At 46.6% G+C, this 19,886-nt stretch overlaps 2 protein-coding genes across 2 annotated transcripts in view; one reads left to right on the top strand and one right to left on the bottom strand.

Annotated features, from left to right (window-relative positions):
- Positions 1-619: 619 nt before the first annotated feature.
- kif9 (kinesin family member 9) lies at positions 620-6,716 on the top strand. The gene is made up of 19 exons (XM_053413078.1): positions 620-715; positions 1,142-1,313; positions 1,404-1,510; positions 1,584-1,823; positions 3,034-3,117; positions 3,212-3,304; positions 3,402-3,549; positions 3,637-3,701; positions 3,794-3,871; positions 3,952-4,020; positions 4,121-4,225; positions 4,322-4,377; positions 4,491-4,572; positions 4,683-4,810; positions 5,247-5,402; positions 5,507-5,721; positions 5,961-6,187; positions 6,470-6,571; positions 6,657-6,716. Exons 1-19 carry the CDS (start codon positions 620-622, stop codon positions 6,714-6,716), a joined length of 2,283 nt encoding a protein of 760 aa, XP_053269053.1.
- A 109-nt stretch (positions 6,717-6,825) lies between these two features.
- The window catches only part of scrib (scribble planar cell polarity protein), a 55,822-nt gene continuing 42,761 nt past the window's right edge, over positions 6,826-19,886 (bottom strand). Inside the window, 15 exon segments of the mRNA XM_053412273.1 lie at positions 6,826-8,697; positions 8,699-8,739; positions 9,389-9,443; positions 10,624-10,698; positions 11,231-11,268; positions 11,669-11,808; positions 13,215-13,397; positions 13,485-13,574; positions 13,659-13,878; positions 13,962-14,121; positions 14,437-14,583; positions 14,767-14,817; positions 15,990-16,112; positions 16,533-16,586; positions 17,648-17,719. Coding sequence (XP_053268248.1) covers positions 8,602-8,697; positions 8,699-8,739; positions 9,389-9,443; positions 10,624-10,698; positions 11,231-11,268; positions 11,669-11,808; positions 13,215-13,397; positions 13,485-13,574; positions 13,659-13,878; positions 13,962-14,121; positions 14,437-14,583; positions 14,767-14,817; positions 15,990-16,112; positions 16,533-16,586; positions 17,648-17,719 — 1,545 coding nt within the window. The 3' untranslated portion in view covers positions 6,826-8,601.

Below are 19,886 nucleotides of genomic sequence, written 5' to 3'. Positions count from 1 at the left end.
CTTTAACGACTGTTCCTTTTAAACACGTGACACTGATTTTAACGTGTCATTCCGTCAGTTTGTGCTGTTCCTACTAATCAGCCTCAATTAGACACACGTGACTATACACGTGTGTTTGTTATTAGCCAATAAGAACATCGTATTCATGTAAACCAGGACATTGTAAGGGATAAATATGATCTATTCATGCTCTTGTATAATTACTGTCACTTATATTTAGTTTAATGTCAGAATCAGAATTATTTTATTTGCCACGTATATTTGCACATACAGGAAATTGCCTTGGTGTGGTTGGTGCACTGTACATAAAACAACAATATCAGAACAACAATATAGAGCAACATCAAATTTAATGTCATATTTAATTACATATTTAGTTATATAATTCATGCATTGATACGGAAATAGAGCTGTGCGGGAGCGCGCTCTGCCACCTTGGGGACACTGTGCACGCGCCGTTGCATTGGAAACCCCTGCCTCTAAACGCGGCGACATCAAAGGCAGCTGGCACGACTCCAGCTCCCAGTTCACTGCTCGTTCTCCTGTTGGGAAGTCCATGGTTCCACTGGTTTCAGACTCTTCCACGTGATTCTCCGGCGGAGGTTGTGTTGCGGTCACGATGAAGGCTCACAGCGGGAATGTCGGAGTGTTTGTCCGGATCAGACCAACCGCTCACTTCGCTCAGGGCCTCGTGGAATGTCTCCCTGACGGACAGGTGATCCCAGACCTGTTCTTATAAACAACAATATGGATGTTTGCATACAACACACGTGTTATAATATCACGTGCTTTCCTTCTGTGTTATTCTATGAAGGCTCTTGTTTGGTTAAACGTCTTAACTTTAATTTAATTGGTCATATTTGTCTTGTTAAACATTTTGGACACAGGAGAGAAAATGCAAAGTAGCAATTAATGGCAACACTTCATATCTATGTGTGGATATCTATTACAGATAGGGGAATAGACTGACAGTTATTGAAAGACCTCCCTGGGTATTTACAGATATGTTCTGACCATCAACTCATTTGTGTTATTGTTCAGACCACACCATGCAAATGCACAATTTGTTTTGTGCTTAAAAATGAATTCCCTGTTTTGCCATGTAAACAAATAAGAACTTGTCTTGTGTCTCGGTCCTCAGACTGTGAACATCTACCACAGGAGAGACAGCAAGAAGACCCAGGACTCTATAAAAGGCCGACCCAGCTCCTGGTCCTTCCGCCTGGAGGGGGTCCTGCAGGACGTGTCCCAGGAGGAGGTGTATGACAGAGTGTGTCACCCGCTGGTCCAGGGAGCATTTGACGGTTATAACGGTAGATCTCTCAGATCAACACACTTCTGTGGGGGGGGTATTCCCTAATTCTTTTTGTCCTGGTAATGGTCTTGTGTTATGTTTTTGCCAGGCACTGTGATGTGCTTTGGGCAGACAGGTGCCGGGAAAACCTACACCATGACAGGGTCCACGAAATCATACAAGCAGCGAGGATTCATCCCCCGAGCTCTTCAACAGGTACCTGTGTCCCTGAGGAAGCTCCTGACTGCTCCGGGGACATCATTCCTCTAACATCTAAAACTGTCCTCAGGTGTTCCAGGAGATCGAGAGGAGGACGGACTTTTCCTTCTCAGTGCAACTGTCCTTCATGGAGATCTACAATGAGACGCTGTTGGACCTGCTGTCCCCAGTGTCTCCGCTGCAGGACTCCGCTCCCCCGTCCGCTCGGGGCCTGGTGGTGATGGAGGAGCCGGGCAGAGGAGTGGTTATCAAAGGTCTGTCTCTCCACCCGGTGTTCAGTGAAGAGGACGCACTCGACCTGATGTTTGAGGTGCGCCACTACTTTTTAAATTGATGCTTATTATATTTTAAATATATTTCCATGGCTGAAACTATTGAAATCCAAAGCTTTAGTATGTCGATATAATTGACTTCCATTTAGCAGCTTTTACTGTGAAATATTATTTTACCAAAGCACTTTATTTGGAACAGCAGTCCACCTTATTCATGTTATCCAATCAGCAAATCAAATCATTCAGATTCAGCTCAGGAGCTCAAGTTAATGTTCAAAATGTGATTTCCCAGTTCACGACTTCATGGTAATGTGATGCCAGTTGTGCTGGTTTGAGGATTTCTGAACCTGCTGATGCTCAAAACCAAACACGTAGAGTGAGGCAGGTCTGCAGAGAGGAAACACACTGCTGATGAGAGCTGACAGGTCACTGCAGCTCAGACCTGCCTCTCTTCACACCTGTAGTGAGCACACAGATATCTCACAATGCACTAACACATGGATCCTTAACCCCTGACTGCCTGAATTAATTTCCAATTATAGAAAACAATTATTATTTGAGTTTCTGGCTGTAATACAGATGCTAAATTAAATGGAGATTGTTAATTTCAATATAGCATTTACAGTAGATATAAAATTAAGGTATGAGGCAAATTAGCGACATTAGGCATAATGGGGCATAACCTTAATTTAACAAATTTTCCAGTCTCTTGTATGTAGATTGATGCTGCTTTTGATTGAAATTGAGTAACAACATATGTTTCTGTACAATCATTGCTGTTCCATCATCACAGTATTTAAAATACATCTTAATACCTCAAAATAACTTTGCTGCACAGTCCCAAGGGGCTAGTATGTATTTTCCACTTCGACCACTAGATGGCGGCAGAGTGCTTCCAATACCTTCCAAAATTCGCGACATCCGTCTACAAGGTGTTAAGGTGGTCGGATAACAACAGTAGGAAACAGCATCGTGTTCCTCTCCTGTCGACCAAGACCTGAAATCTGAGGCTTCATTGGACACAGGTTCACCACCTTCACAGAACTGAGACTGTTTAAAGGACCAGTGCCTGTCGACCCCAAATTAGTATGGTGTTCCTAATAAAGTGCACGGAGGGTGAAGTTGTATATTGTTCTAATTTTACGCCCATAAGATTCAGTGTTTGACTTTGATGGGAGAGATGCAGCTTTCACTTAGTTTCATGAATGAATCCATTGAAACCCGAGCTGCTCTTGTGTCTTGCCTCAGGCTGATATGAACCGGGTCACCGGATCTCACGCCCTGAACAGGAACTCCTCCAGGTCCCACTGTATCTTCAGCCTTCACATCGAGGTGAGGAGCTCAGCTGACACTCACACGTTCACTCTTTGTCTGCACAGCTTCTCCTGTAGTCAGACATCATTTTAAACATGTCTTCCTTGGTCAGTCTCGCTCGCGGACTTTATCTGAAGCCAAATACGTCACCTCCAAGCTGAGTCTGGTGGACCTGGCCGGGTCTGAGCGGCTGGGAAAGACCGGGGTGAGTTTGGGTTGAATCTTCACAAGTAATGAAAGTTTCTGTCTGTCCTCCAGCCTGAGTTCTCATTTAACTTTATGTCCCATGCCCGCTCTTCCAGTCCGAGGGCCAGATGTTAAAAGAATCCACGTACATCAACAAGTCCTTGTCCTTCCTGGAGCAGACCATCCTGGCCCTGGCCGACCGCCGCAGGGAGCACGTTCCCTTCAGACACACCAAACTCACGCATGCCCTCAAAAACTCCCTGGGTGAGAGGAGCACGTGTTCAGTGTTTAACCACACCCATCACCAGGCTTCTTCTTCTGTGTAGTTACACTTAATGTTTGTTTCTCCAGGAGGGAACTGCAACACGGTGCTCGTGGCCAACGTCTACGGGGAGGCTGAACATTTAGATGAAACAGTACGGATTGGATTATATGATATACATAAAGAAGTATTTCTACTGTACATGTCCTCATTTCACCTCTGGATGATCATTTCTGTTCTTTGCAGCTTTGTACCATGCATTTTGCAAGAAGAATGAAAAATGTCAAGATTCAACCAGCTGTTAATGAACACATGGATCCAGCTGTGAGTTCCTTCAACACACTGATACATCATCTCACACGGGTAAGAACACCTGATCCAATCAGTTTCTCTGTTGGGATCAGCTCCAGGTCAAGAAGCTTCAGAAGGAGCTGGTGACGCTGAAAGAGGAGATGTCCATCCACAACACTCTGGTGAGTGGAGCCAACACATGTTTCATTATATCGGTTAATGGTTGTAGCTCTGGTTTACTGGGAGCACCAACATAAATGGCCTCCGCTCATCTCTCACCAGTTGAAGAACCAGAGTGTCGAGCACGAGCCGTTGTCTGAAGCCCAGTTGGCCGAGATCAGCACCGAGGTCCAGAGCTACCTTGACGGAACCCTAATGGAAATCAGTGTAAAAACCATTAAGAACTTAAGTATTATCACTTCAATACCAGTAAGACGTGGAGTTCAGGCTTTTAATGTGTCTGTGCATGACTTTGAATTGCAGGTGAAGAGTATCAGGCAGGTGGAAGCAGTGTTCGCTCAGTTCAAACTGGCTGTGCAGTGAGTATCACCTTCTTATTCACATCTTCAAAAATACAGTTGAACATATTGGAACAGGGCTTTATTTGTTCATGGGTGAGTTGATTGAATGTTTGAGTTTTGTCTGTGAGCAGGAAACAGGAGCAGAAGGATGTGATGTGCAGCACCTGCAGCTCGATGAAGAAAGACCACGGTGCCGTCACATCCGATGTGAAGGTCAGTCCACGAGTCGTCCCTGAAGCACGACTCGTGGAAATTAGCATTTTGTGTATTTTTAGTGAACAGCTCTCTGTGACTGAGCTGTGATCCGATGGTGCTCTTTGCAGGAGTCGGACGGCAGAGGAGGGACTGAGGAGGCGGAGGCCGGCGGCTCTGTGGCGTCTGACTCGCATAAACAAACTCGCCGTGCAAATACGACAGCAACCAAAACCAAGAAGTCCAAAGACAAACACAGGTAGTGAAGATTCAGGTCTAAAGCTGCTAGGAGAGCTCATGACGCTGCCACAAGGCTCAGAGCTTCTTCCACCAGGTTCATGAAGGGAAAATAAATCCTCCCTAGAATTTAACGGGTTGTTTTTAGGGTCAAGTTGAAAATTGGTTGTGTTGTTTTTGAGTAATCCCCCCCCCCAGCAGCAGTGACCACTAAATTGTGCGAATAGTTGATGTCCATGGGGGGGCGCCACTGACCTCACCTCCTCTACTCCTCTCTCAGGGAAACACTTTATTAAATTGATGAGAAAAGCTCATTAAGCAGAACTCAGCAGTTTGAAGGATTAAATAACGATCTCCTACGTCCTGATGTTGACCTGATGGGATAAGATCAAAGCTTTCATGAGTCGACTGGGTTCAATGCACTGGTTTGGTTTTGCTAACGGTTCATTGGTCCACAGCACGACGCAGGGAGACGGGAGTCCATCGTCAAAGAAGCGCTGTGAGACGTCCTCCAGGAAGCAGAACACTTCACAGACATCTGAGAAAGAACTGGATCCCCAGGAACCAGAGGCTCAGAACCAGGAGGCTCAACCAGTGGAACCCGCTCAGCCCGAGTAAGTGGCTAGTTTACATGTAGTCATTTCTCTTAGTGCAGATATTGATCATCTTTAAAACAGAGTGAGAACACGGTCATTCACGGTTCTCCGTCTGTGTCCAGGTCTCCTCCGACCAAGTCCGAATGCTTTGAGGACTTTAAGGTGGGACCAGGCAGCAAGATCAGCAGCATCCTGAAGGAGAACAAGGCCGTGCTGCTGGAGCGCAGGAGTCTGGTCCGTCAGCTCACTGAGGAGATCAACGCTGTGAAGGGAGAGATCGACCACGTCATGTCCACACTGCTGCAACACAAGCAGATGAGAGCGGCTCGAGGTGTTTGTCACGTCTAAATCCAGGTGTTGAGACATCTCATATGTTTAAATGCTAACAACCAGGAGTTTGGGAAGTTTCCAATTGAGATTATTTTGTGATGATCAACAAGAAACATACTTTCTTTTGAATCCTTGACTGGAATTCATATATTTTTTTATGTCTACACACCGTGATTTATAATGATGGACTTGACAAAAGGATGGAAAAGCTAAATCCATTTTTGAATTTGTAATTTTTGTAAGAAGATGAATATCCATCTGAGGACGAGGAGCCGGACGCCGACTTGCTGCTGCAGCTCAGCAAGCTGAAGACTCTGTATCGGCTGAGGCACGTGGCGCTGCACGACGTCAAGGCAGAGGTCAACTACTGTGAACACCTGGTGCACCAGTGCAGGGTGCGCCTGGTCTCCGGTCAGTTCTGTCTTCTGCATATGAATAGTTTTGAATTCACAGCCCCCATGAAAGGGCGAAAGGTTTCCAATTATTTAAAATACTGAATTCTCCATGTGCAGAGTTTGAGACCTGGTATAAGACGGCTTCCCTGTCCCCTGCGGAGAAGACACTTGCACTGGTGAGTCTGTTTTCCATCATATTTAAGAAGTGGAGTTGTTACTTTTAGTAAATGCATATTAATTATCAGGAGCTGCTGTGTTGTTTTCCATAAATTGACTAAGTGCAATTAGCTGAGATGGAGGAACGACGACATTCGAGTTTAACACTGAATAGAGGAATGTGTCGTTCTGCTCTTTCCTCAGCTCCAGAGCGACGATACAGAGCAGCAGCCACAGGCAGAGCTTCCTCCCGACGCCCCCAGTGCTCAGTTCTTCCACAACGCTCGCTGCCGGACGCAGAAAAGGGTTTGTGTGTCTTCAGACTACTGGATTGTTATTTTTTGTGAATCAGATGTCGTCACTCACAGTAAATGTATTTCTTCCCCTGCAGAGGGACGTCCGGGCTCACTCCGGCTACAAGAGGCTCCTTCAAACTCCACCTGCTACTTGAGTGAGTTTCATGTACAAACCACAGTGACTCAACATCATCTCAAGGGGAAACACTGAACCTGTTAAATCCATTAGACACGAATCACGAACAAAAGACACTGCACCACAAATCAGCTTCTTAAATGAAAAGTAAAATTTATTATTCCTGAACGACAAAATAGACTTCTTTGGTTGTACAAATTCACTAGTTACAGTCTTGTATGAGCTCTAACCCTCGACCCCGGGACTTCTGACCCAATCCCTCCGACCTATTTGCAAGTAAAAGCCCCCAAACAGAACTCACGACAAAAGAATCAACACAAACTTGAAACACTGCATTAATGAATGTAGTGAAACCCACCGGGGAAATAAAAGATCTACTGTAAGTTTAAAAAAAAAGAAGAAGAGATCAGCCATTGAAAATGTTTTCAAACAAACTGAATTCAGTCCGTGAGCAACATGGAAAGCTAGAATTAGAAGACCCTACATTAAATTAACACAAATGCTACGATGCTGTGATTCTGCAAAAATACCCGTCAGATTCCTAAACCGACAGAACGTCAAGCGGCGAGCTGATCGTGGTCAACGTGTGGGAGGAGCTTCTCATGGGCTCCGACCTCTCTCCCACCAACAGATCAATATACATGCAGAGCCCGTCCAGACCCACGCACTCGATTGGTCCGGCTCCAAACCGGCTCCGTGTCCAACCCAAAGTTTGCTTTTTTCTTCTTTCAGTATTTGTACATTATTCACACAACAATAAATGACTTTTTTTTTTTTTTTCTCAGTGGCATCAGATTTAAATTATCGATAGACAGAAAAAAACCCTGCTACCTTCACGTCACTTGATAAAACAAAGGATAGAAATGAATGATTCACATTGATTCAATATTTGATAATCGGGGGGTGAGGGTAAGGCAGGGTCAGTACCGTCAAATAGCAAAATGAAGCATGTTCCCAAATGTTGATATTCAATATTCTGAGTGGCTGTAACTGCTCCAGCCTCCAGCAGGTGGTCATACGTTTCAGTTTGATGCTGATTTCATCCACGCTGTCTAAAGCTGGAGATATGATCAAATCAAAACGCCCCTGGTCAGGTTAATAAAGTAGATTTAATGATAAAGTAATGAGCAACTCCTTAAGGAGAAATGTATAATCTGGGATTATGCTTCAACCCAGAGGGACCGGATGTGTTAAAACAGTGTAAAATAAAAGGCCTTCAAATTGAGTAAAACAATAAATTAGTAAAGATATGTTCTTAAAAAGCTGATCAGTGTCAGTGCAACAAAACAATATGTGTGTTTTTTTAAAAGCTAGTGAGCATGAAGGTAGCAGGATGTTCCCTCAGTTAATATGTACACTCCTGTCCGCCCCTGTCACAAGAACCCCCCCCCCCGACGTTTTACAATCTAGTCACTGAAAGTCTAAAAATATCATTAGTACAGATATGACCCATTTCTTTTCTCTTCCAGTATGTTTTTTTTGTTTTGTTTTTCTTTAATCATTGGAGCGAGACAATTATAAAACAAAAAAACTAAATATTTCGGTCACCTCTTGTTAAAATAGATCTACTAGGCAGAGCGTGGATAAAAATAAAAACAGAATGTCTGTAAGTAGCGATCCTAGCTAACCACACAGGCTCTGCCTCGCCCGTTGAGCAACTTGCCGACTCACCCAGACTGTAAAGGCAAGACTGGCACGCAGGATATAAGTGAGTGTGTGTGTGTGTGTGGCAACTATCAAGCTCTGTAGTCTCTGCAGTGGTTATATATGTGTGGGAGTAGCTCTGGCTCTACTGACACCATGTAGTGTTGAGTGACTCGGCACCCTTGTGTTTTTTTTCTGCCAGTGTTCCACAGCGCGTGTGAATGTGTGTGTCCGGGTTCCTTCTCTCGGGGTGTGAGGGGTTACGTGGGCACGGCGGTTTCCAGGCTGCGGCGGCCCTGCCTCAGTTTGCGCTTGTTGCTGTACAAGGCCATCTCCTCCAGGGCGGAGGTGGCGGGCGGCGGGGGGGGCGACCTCTGCCTCGGGGTTGGCAGTGGGTCCTAGACAACAACAACAAAACAGAACAAGATGAGTCACTTGTGTTTCTCTTATCGTTTGACAGTTAAACCCCATCACCAGCAGAGCGGAGGAGGAAAGATGGAGGCGACTGGACGGATCCCTGAAACCTGCTGGAGAAGCACCGCAGTCAAAGCAGGAGCAGAAACACCTCCCTGAGCTGTTCTCATAATAAAGCTAGTCCAGGAACCAATGTGCACCCAGTTAGTTTTATACTTGTTGTAGTTTAAACCTTATGTCACAGTGATCTAGCTCCTTATAAGCTTTAAACCAAACCATGCTCACTCCAGATCAAAGTTAGTATCAGATCATTTGATTGGACTCGACGTGTTTCTCTTCCACTTTGGATTCAGCATCAGTGGCTGCTTCAGATCGCACAACTGAGCCCAGTTTGCCACACAAGCATGTTAGAGGATAAAACCACAAGCCAACACACACTCATACAAACTGAGCCCACACACACACAGAGAGACACAAACACATGCACACAGGATCCTACCAATAGGAGCTGCTTATCCCAGGTAGGCACCTGAATCAAAGGGGATAGAGGACGTGAGGTAATGAATTCTTACTGAGTGTCTATACACACACACACACACAGACAGACACACACTGAGTCGCTCTGCTTCTCACCTGGGCTGCTGGAGCCGTCGTCAATGAACTGCAGGTCCTCGACTGGGTCAGGAGACTGGAAGAAAAGACAGGACAGTGAGTAATGGAGCGGGGGGGGGGCGGCCTGTACCCTCGGGGAAACCTTCACCAGGTGAGTGGTGGAGCTGGCAGTGAGGCAACATGTCAGCTCCCCGTCTGTCAGAGCCACAGGAAGTATCTCTACTCCCCCCCGGGAGAGAGTGGCATGTTAAAGCAGAGGGAGGTTTAGTCGGGTCGTCAGGTTCCAGGGTTCGGGGGGGGGGGGGGGGAGACACCGTACAGCCGTACAACAGTCCACCGACACCACCAACGCACGATGAAGCAACCAACACCAGTCACGTTATTATGTTAGATTATAGTTTAACTCAGTTGTCTAGAAGCAGCTTGTTACTTAACCAGTCACCACCTGAATAACAACTCACAGGATGAGGTCAGACTAACACTGACTCATTCAGGACAGTGTTTCCTCAACAAGTTTCTTTTTAGCAGCTGGGGGGGGGGCAGGCTGGTCAAAAGAGTCATTGCCTAGTCAGAGGTCAAAACTGTCATAAAAAGGTAATTGTAGAGAAAAGCACAGACAACAGACAACCACAGACACCTGACCACGGACAAGTAAGACACCAGCTCCCCCTCCCCCTCTCTTACGTCTCGCAAAAAAAATTAAACATGTGGCACACGCATACACTAAAGTGCAGTGGGGGGGGGGGGGGCCTTACGCAGAAGCCAGAGCATGAGAGGAAATTCCACGTTGGACGCGTTACTCCCCCTGAAGTGCGACGCATGCGTGGAACAAGCCGACAGATGTTAAAGTGACAAGTGGAGGAGATGCAGAGTTTGTTGAGACCAAATCTGGTTAGTGGAGATAAAAACTGTGTCTCTGCAGCTGGTGAGTGTTAATGTCTGTGACCGATTAGCTGAGAGGTCCATGGTTACTGCTGATGATGCATGTGAGTGTTGGGGGGGGGGGGGGGGGGGGGTTCTGTGCCGTTATCTAAAGTCAAAGGGGAGTTTCACTGTGCAGGGGAGAGTTAGTGAGTCACACCACTGTGACCGTGCAGAGCAGGAAGTGCGGATCGACCGCGGAGCCACAACCGAGACTGCGTTTACACCGATGCCTCAAGATTAACAGAGAAACCGGAGGGGGGAGAGAGAGGCAGCAGGGGAGGCCACGGGGAGGAGGGACGAGGCCCGGGAGGATCTCGGCATGCAGCCAATACCTGGATGTCGTATACGGGTTTGGAAGAAGGAATGGCGGCAAACTGTCGGTAGTCAAACTTCTTTGACGACAGGGACTAGAAGGATAGTAAACAGGGATGAGCAGAGGTCAAGGGAGAGAGAGAAGAGGGGGGGGGGGAGGATGGGACAAAATAGGTCAGGAGAAAGGATTGCAGAGGGAGAATATCAAAATAAAAGAGGAGAGGGAGGGGAAAAAGTTGAGGAAATGGAGAAAGGTGAGGTAGGAGGCAGAGAGGCTGATGGGTGATTCAGACAGCCAGCTGTGGCGTATGATGGGAGAGCAGTGTGTTCTCAGCGCTGATTGGCCGGAGTGACAATGAGCAAGATGATGAATTAATGTGTTTGGAAGCAAATCTACTTTTACCTTTTTCCAGCTTGTAAACAAACAACCTCATTTGTTGACTTTTCAAGTAAAACTCCTCAGAATAAAACTGCAAAATCAGAGATTTGTTCAAATACTTGATGATTCAAGCTCTCAAGGTCCTCACAGAGGAAACAGCAAAACTTCCACACTGATACAAAAGCCGGTGGAGAAATCTGAGGAAAACAAACTTTTGAAACCAGTTAGATTTTAAAGTTGATTCTTACCAGTCTGCCCGGTGAAGTGACTCCACAAGGACTGAGCTCTGTCAGAGAAAAAAACAAAGCTGGATTAAGCTTCATGATGAATGCAAATAAATTCTGGTTTAAAGTTGGAGGAAGCAGATTATCTACTAAATTGAGACAAGCCACGTTTCCAAACTTCTCCAATTTAGATGCTGGAAAAACACCAAGATAGAAAATGTAAGAAAAGATCTACTTGAAGATATAAAGATGTACTTAGAAGTTTAAAAGTTTACTTCAGAGTACTTCAAGATATACAGTCCAGTCCATAAGTATTTGGACAGTGACACAGTTCTTGAAATTGAGATCTTAAATCAAGGAGGTAAATATTTAAAAATGTCATTGATTGGCCAACATGAGAAACTTTAAATCCAGGACACAAGTACATGAGCCTCAGACCTCGGATAGAGAGCAGCTTCCTACCTTCCATAGGTGTAGGAGAGGGTGTGGGAGCAGGCGACGGAGACTCCGTCAGCTGGTCTAACGTCCCACGTTTCTTCCCATCCCGAGACTTTGCGATGACCATCTGAGCCTTCAGCGCATCCTGCTCCAGAGACTTCATCCTGCAAGAGACACCATCATGATCAGAGAAATGAAACTAAAGCCTTAAGGAGGTAATGATACAAACAGGCACACACCACTGAGGTGGGCGCAGCACCACTCACTACTAACTCTGGGTTCTCCTTGTCCTGGTGTGCTGTGACAAACCGGTTGAATTTCATTGCACAATTAAAAACCATTGGGGCATTCCAGGAAAAGGACGACCTACTGCGAGTAGGTTTACCCTGAACTCACAAGTAGCTTGCAAACCTACTGCAGGCTGTGTGTTAGTGCAAATCACAGGATGGAAACTCAAGAGAACAGCAAGGCACAAATGAAAATGAAGAGAGGGCTGCAGAGAGAGAGAGAGAGGGGGGGGGGGGGGGGGGGGGGACGACAGGACAGAGGGCAGAGAGAGGGAGAAGTCAAAGGAAGCTAGAAATGGAAACAGCAAAGACGTGCAGAAGCAAGACAGCTCTAGAAAGGCAGTGAAGCACTGTCACAGTGTCGTCTCTGCGAGTGCTTGCTTGGACCTTTCCAAAACCGGCCTCTAGCAAAAATACCAACGGCAAAGCACCCCAGCACACCCCCATGATGCCGTGCGTCTGGCCCCGGTGGCCTGGGCCGCGGAGCAGACCTGAGCTGGGAGGCTGCAGAGGAGGAGGTAGAGGAGGAGGTGGGGGGCTGGGGGGCCTCAGCCGTGCCCTGAGACGCCCTCACCCGGGCCTGGTAGAGCCTCTTAGCCAGGTCCTGCTCATACTGCCTAACATCGTCCTCTAGACCACAGGGCCTGTGCCCACGAGGCCGGCGAGAGGGGGAGGAAGAGGGTGACCGAGAGGAGGGGAGAGTGGGATGAAGAACACCAGGGTGGAGGAGAGAAATGAAGAGGAAGAAACATGGAGAGAGAGAGGAAGGAGGAAAGAAAAGACAGAAAAAGAGGAGAAAACCAAAGAGTGGAAGATAAAACACTCACACAAGTAAGAGAAGCAGAAATAATAAATAGGCTTTTTCCTTTTTAGACGTTTTAGACTTGAAATAATAGAGGGGAGACAGACTAACAACCACACACACACACATACAGGACGCTGCCGTCACAACACATTTCGCTTTTGTGTTAACTGCACATTAATGCACTTTTGAAATAATCCTGATTATTGAGCAGCTTCCTGTTTATCAGGAAATGTGACGGGGGAAGCGAAGTTGTAATGGAGGTTAATCTGAGTATCTTTACATCATCAATAATTGGACAGACACAGATGACGTTAAAAACTGATTCAACCCCTAGAATTCAGAGGATACCTTCTTTTTTTACTACCAGTTCTGAAAATACAAAGTGAGGATAAAGAGAAAAGTAAATGAAAGGTTTAATGAACCAAAGGACGTGTTTGATTCCTAACCGGAGTCGTCATGTGTGGATTTGCTCTGTTACCGTGCTGCTCTCCACATGGCTCTTTTCTCAGCCTCCAGAGCTCTCTTCTCGGCGGGGGACAGGTCCTTGTCGAGGCCGAACGCCAGCTCGGGGCTCTGCATACGAAGCCTCTCCTGATGTCGGCGCTCTGCCTTGGCCGTGCGGATGGGAGCCGCCGAGTCCCCTTGATACGCTGGGATCAGACTGACGAGCCAGAGGAGGAGATTCAGTAACAAAGACGACAAGACACCGACTTCATTTAAAAGATGTGATGCTGTGCGTGGTCAGTACCCCGTCATGGAGTTGGGCCTCTGATCCAGCCTGAAGCTGTCCTCCATTGAATTCCTCTGAGAGTCTCCTTTACCGTCAACAGAGGAGGGTCTACACACACGAGAAGAACAGTTAGCAGAAGAAAGGAGACGAGAGACATTTTGTGTTGAGCCACAGCAGAACACAGGTTATTACCCTGAGCTGCCACAGTAGCTCGGTGGTGTGAGGTTGTAGCTCGGGGGTGTAGCGCAGTGCTGAGAAGGGCTGGACACCGGCTCCACTTTATACTCCACGCCGTCCAGCAACACTTTGCCGCTGGCCTTCATCTGAGCCACCTGCTTGGCCAAGTCCTCCTCCTCATCATCCTCATCTTCGTCCAGGAGGTACTCCTGCGCCCGCAGATCAAACTTCCTCGCTGGAGTGAGACGAACAGACAGGTTGTTAAAGTCGCCCCGGGCAGGAGATGAGCGAGGTGTGTAGAAGGAGACGCCCACGTACCTTCTTCCTCCCTCATGTTCTTGAGGTCATCCTCTCCAACAAGAGAGACTCGAGGTTTGGGTTTTTCAGGAGTCTGCTGCTTCACGTCGATCTCAAAATACTTCTGTCTGTCCCTGAAGGATCTCTGCTCTGGGCTGCCTGTGCCCCGAGGAGAAGGACTCTGCAGGGTAACAGAAAGTATAAAGGTTAGAGTAGCTGAGATATCAACAAATGAGGACAGAAAGATTAAGGCAAATGTTTTTTTGTTGTTTCTGTTTTCATTGTTGCAGAGCCATTTGCTAAAAAGGACAAAGACCAGAGATGCAAAAGGGATTTGGGACCAAGGAGAAAGAGAAGAGAACGAATTAGAACCCAGCACCATGGAGCTGACTTAAGCTGAATTATCTGACAGTCCCACTATTGACAGAAGTAGCACGGCTGCCTAACACCACCACCGGTCAAGCCGAGCACACCACAGCCCAGAGGCGGTGGGTACCTGCAGGTCGCCTGAAGGCCTGGAGTGACGTGGCAATGCTGCCAGGCTCATATATTCCCGCCGGGGGGAGACCGGGCAGGTCCCACCCTTCCCAGCTCCCTCCTGACCTTCTATGTCATCATCAAACACCTCGTTGTGCAACTCAGGCTGAAAAGGCCACAAAGGTCGTTACCAGGCTGTCACATGGAGCCTCTACTACTAGTATGGATCCAAACACCCCTGTGACAACATAGTGATGTTTCATGACATCAGTAATTAATGTCTGCTTTGATTTTGATTATGAATTTAATACCACAAAATGTTTAAAAATCACTCAATATGTTTCCTCACCTCTGGAGAAGGTTGCTTCGGATGAAAATTGTTCCTCACACCATACAGCTCCTGTAGGGAGAAGCAGGGAAGGTGTTAATAAATGTGATGAGCAATAAACTCCGGACATGACAGTTAGAGAGCAGGCAGACTCATTAACAGCTGGGATTCAATATACATGGAAAGAGAGGGTTGAATATTAGTACACGAGTCACACACGGATGGACGAATGGATCAAGAGTCAACACCAGTAAGACAGACGATGGCACTGGAGTACAAAGACGCACGATGAAGGCATTCCACAGCACGTCACAGGACCCCCGACACGGCGCAGGCTCCTGAAAGGACAGCCTGCTCCAGTCAGGAGGGGGCGGGGTGAGATCAACCAATCACCAGAGCATGCGTGTGTGGTAAACCCGGGCGATTCCGGGCAGCTTGGCCTACCTGCGGCGGCTCCAGCACGGCCAGTGAGCGAGGCACGGCGGCAAACGCCTTGTATGCCTGCTTGACATTCATGGGGAACTCGTCAGGCGAGGTGGGGGAGGGGGCGCGAGGCTGCAGGGGGGAGGGAGCAGGGGGCATGGAGGGTGGGGTAGGTCCATATGGTAGAAGGAGGCGAAGGGGAGAGGAGGAGGAGGAAGAGGAGGAGGAAGTGGGGAGGACAGACAGACAGATGGAGGAGAGGGTAGACTATGAAAAAAACCAGCAAAGTTGAAGAAGACTGTGGAGGAGAAAGGTGAACAGCATGGCGGCTGGTTTCATGAGAGAGAGGAGGGAGTATGCCAGAGAGAGACAGACACTAGGGCCCGGACAGATTTGTCTGTGTGAGCATCTTCATGAAACAATCTGGACGATGTGAGATGAAATGTTTGTCAGTATTTACCAATTGAGTTGAGCTGCTGCCAAGAGAAGAAACGAAACATTTCAGAAAGATGAAATCATGAGGTGTGATGTTTGACTCTGGAGCTCAGTCAGGTTGGAGGTTTTGTTTACAGGTATAGTTCAAACACATGTGACCTCTAGGTGTGCCTGAAGGTCACAGACAGCAGCAGTGACTTCTAACACAAGCCTTCCTTTCTCTGGTTCTAGACTCATTTAGAACCTAAAATCATTCTCGTGCCATGAACATCTTAGCTTCTGTTCTGTTGTCGGACACGGTTGAAGCGGTCTGTGGCGTCACGGGACGTGGCACAGAGCGGACAGAGGTGATAAAAACAGCCCTATGTGGTGGTGAGGGGTCTTACAGAGGTCTGGGAGTTGAAGGGGGAGGGGCCATGCTGAAAGGGGTTGGGACTGTGGCCTTCCGGAGTGGCGGGGGAGGTACTCGGCCACACGCGGCCGACCGGCTGGATGGCACCCGGTCGCGTCTGGAGAGGACGAGAAAACAAATGATGTTTCAGACACAAGAGGAGGAGAAGACAAACACTAGGATGAAGGACAACATAAAATGACTGGAGTCAATGGAAGAGATGCACCTAGTGTAAAATAAGTGATGGACGGTGCTTTAAAGATCTATTCAGCAATATTTTTACAATCTAATACAACTGTTATTGTGATATTAATGTGTTTTTATTCTAGGGTTAGAAGCTCCAATAATCCAACAAAACAAATGCCTTGAAATGTAAATGTGACTCTGAAGAATAATAACACAAATGACTGTCAATAATGTTTTCATTGTATGAGATGTATTCACGTTGGTAGAGTCTGGGATAAATGTTTCCTGAGAAGTAAATATTGTTAAACCAGTGAGAGCAGTTTATTTTCTGAGTGGCTCCATGGACACTCACTGAAGATGGGCTGTTGTCCTTGGCAGTGGGAGTGGAGGTGCAATGAATGTTTGCCTGCAAAAAACACGAATTAATTAACAAAATAATTTAAAATTCAAAGACCATCACTTCCTACAGTTACTACATTTTTTACTTTCTGCAAGTTTTAATTTAAGACCTTTTTAAGACTACAAAGAATTGATCTGGTCAAACTTCACATATCTTAATGTGATTATTGTTTATTCCTAGTATGGTCTTATTCAGGTTAAGATAATCAGAAAAATGCAAATTTACGTGACTTCAGATTATTGTTTTAATCTGTTTGTTATCAGAATGTTGGTTTCCATGAAAGATCAAAAACACACATTACAAACTACACATGCCGCCACAACAAGACTCATTTTACAGCAAAGTTGAAGAAGCGTTTAATACGTTTAGATAGGGCTTGATTAAGTTCAGCTTTAAGACCTTGAAGGTCATATTTGAATGTACTTTTAGGACGCCACATAAACCCTGTAAATATTGTTGTTTTTTATAGGATGCCAGGCCAATGAAACACCACCAGGGTTTGCTTAACTCTCCATTTTTTATCTTCTAAGTGTATAAATACTGTCTGAACTACACTGGATATAGAGATTAATCAATAATTTATATAAAGCTAATGGAAAAATCCTTTTTAGGAGTCACAGCTGGTCAGTTAGTGATACTAAGGACAATCTTGCTTCTCCAATGTGTGCACATCCAGTGTGCATGAGGCAAAGCATCAGTCGTCAGCTGGCCACAGAGAAGCAGTCACATGCTTTTCAGATTGCCAGACACGATAGCCGAACTAGTCTCTGGGTTTCATAAAGAGATGCAGAGCAGCTGACACGTGCTAAAAAAGGTACAAAAATCCAGGCCAGAGCAGAGAGGGCCAGACGACCCACTTACGAAGCGGGTCTCCCTGCCTGCCAGGGAGCTGTTGGATGAGTGGTGGCTGGGCTACAGGTGTGAGCAGAGGTCAAAAGTGTCAAATGTAAAATAGCTCTTCTATAGTGTTGGAGGTGACTCATGGAGAAGGATAAAAATAAAGAAAAGAGATGATATGAACACGTGATTTGTGATATGGATGAATGGCGGGTGTTCACGCGGCTCACCGGCTGGATGGTGGGGGAGTAGGGTGTTTCCCTGATGGGGCTGTCTGTCCTGGTGAAATCAGAGGAGGGGGCCTGGAAAAATAAAAAGACAAAAACACACTTTACACCTGCTTCTACTTTCACTGAGTGCAGCTGAAAGAGCAGTGAAGAAAAACACAACAAAACATGTTCCACTCAGATTAAACCCACAACAAGCTCCTGCTGACAAACATGCACTTCACTGTGCGTCTTGTAGGTCGCGTTCCTTCACGACTTGTGACCCGGCTCACAGCTGCTGGGACAGACATTCCACTCGATCCTGACTTCAAACCGACTATGTGCCCGAATACCTCACGAGGTGCAACAAAGTTCTGTGCTCACAGCAAACACATGCACAGGCTCAGCTCTTTACTACACGGACATCAACACACGCAAACGTGGACTCGCACTGCCTGAGAGAAGAGGTCGCTCGTCATTAATGTTTGCACGGGCACAGGACTGTTTGAGAAACACCTTTAGGGATTTGATTTGCCATGAATCTAGAGCTGCAACTCACTTTATCAAGAAATACTAAAGTTCATCAGATCATTTTGACATTTTGTCCTTTTAAAAAAGATTAAAAACAATAATTACATTGTATCATGTTAATTAGCAGAAATTGTAGCAGCTCTAGATCTGAATGATTTGTTCTTACTTATATGATACTTAGATAATCCTCAAAATGTAAAACTAGTCGGGACGTTAAACGCATGATCCAGTCCAGAGGACACAATGAAGCCAAACGACAAACTGTGCAGTGACACTCCATGCGGCCTCCAAACCACACTGAGGCAGGCGGCTTGCCTTGCTGAACAACCACGGCTGCAGTTGGCCGGGTTTCCCGTAGCCGACAGGAGGCCCCGACAGGAGCTGCTGGCCGGGGGGGCGACCTTTTCCCCTGCGATTGGCCACCAGGAAAGGGTTCTCCTTGAAGCAGATAGACTGAGAGTCCACCAGGTTCTCCTCTTCTTCAGGGGCAAATGTTGCTGAGTTAATGGTTGTTGACGAGCAGGCGCTGTCGGCTCTGGAACTCCCATTGGGGACGAACTGGGATCCATTGAGAAAATCATGCTCTGCGTTTAGACCAGGGCAGGACTCGGGATCCATGTGGCTGAGGGGGTTTGTGGGGTGAGCTAAGCTGAGGCCCAGGGGCTCTAAGGGGGCTCCGTACTGGGCCTGTAGGGGGGCCTCCATGGGAGCAGTCACAGTGGAAGAGGTAGAGAACTGAACAAGAAGTGAAAAGGAAAGGAGGAGGACAGATGCAGTGAAGTGACATAAAGGAAGGACAGAAAAGATTCACTCACTATAACTCGTTCAATGACAGTAAGAGAATAAAAGACTGAAGCTTTAAAAACAATGGAGAAATTGAAAAGGAAGGTAAATAACAATCTAAACATCTTTTGAGTTGTTACGACAACTTTAAATAATAATAAAAAGAACCTCTAAGAATCCACAGAATGACAAAGGTCTAAAATAAGAGGAGGTGTGTTGAAACCTGACACTCGAGCCTCCGGCCGCTCAGACGAGTTACTCACATCACTAAATCTGTCGAGAAGCCGTTAAGATACGCGTCTCACTGCTCATCATTCAAGTCTTGTTAACTGATGATGCTCCTGGACACGTTGCTGCAGTTCAGGCACTTCAGGCCTCGGCCTTAAATAACTATATTATCAGAGCAGCGAGACATTTGGGCTCCAGCACAACATCAACTGTACTTAGCAGAGAAGACAGCTGGAGACACGAGGAGAGAAAATATGCGACGTTTGAATGAACCCTCGTAAAGAAACATGACACTGGAAGTACATGTTGCTTGATTTTACATAGTTAAGAACTAAAGATGTAGAAACCTTTGAGTCAATCCATTAAATTAAGCACGCAAACATGGGAATGTTTTTAATGGATGTGACCGTGACATATCTGGTCATAATCAAAATAGTCACACCGAGAAGAATGTGCATTGTGAAGGACTTGTGTGAGTCTACGTGCTGACTATAAGAGTCGGCAGTGTGATGAGGGTCAGTGGGATGGAATGTGAATGAGTGGCCTTTTGGCACCGACACAGACTGCGAGGGACAGCTGGGGTTGTGGTGTGAGAGGAGAGCGAGGCTGCCGGCTCGCCGGGATGCCAACAGACTGAGTTCGCCCTGCTGGGAAAAGCTGCGCGTCAAAGAGACCGAGAACTGAACAACTGGCACTAAAATTTAGATTGAATAGATGAAAT

This window comes from Pleuronectes platessa, chromosome 20 (genome assembly GCF_947347685.1).
Source record: "Pleuronectes platessa chromosome 20, fPlePla1.1, whole genome shotgun sequence".
In the NCBI taxonomy this organism is placed as follows: Eukaryota; Metazoa; Chordata; class Actinopteri; order Pleuronectiformes; family Pleuronectidae; genus Pleuronectes; species Pleuronectes platessa.
This window is presented reverse-complemented; position numbering and strand designations above follow the sequence as displayed.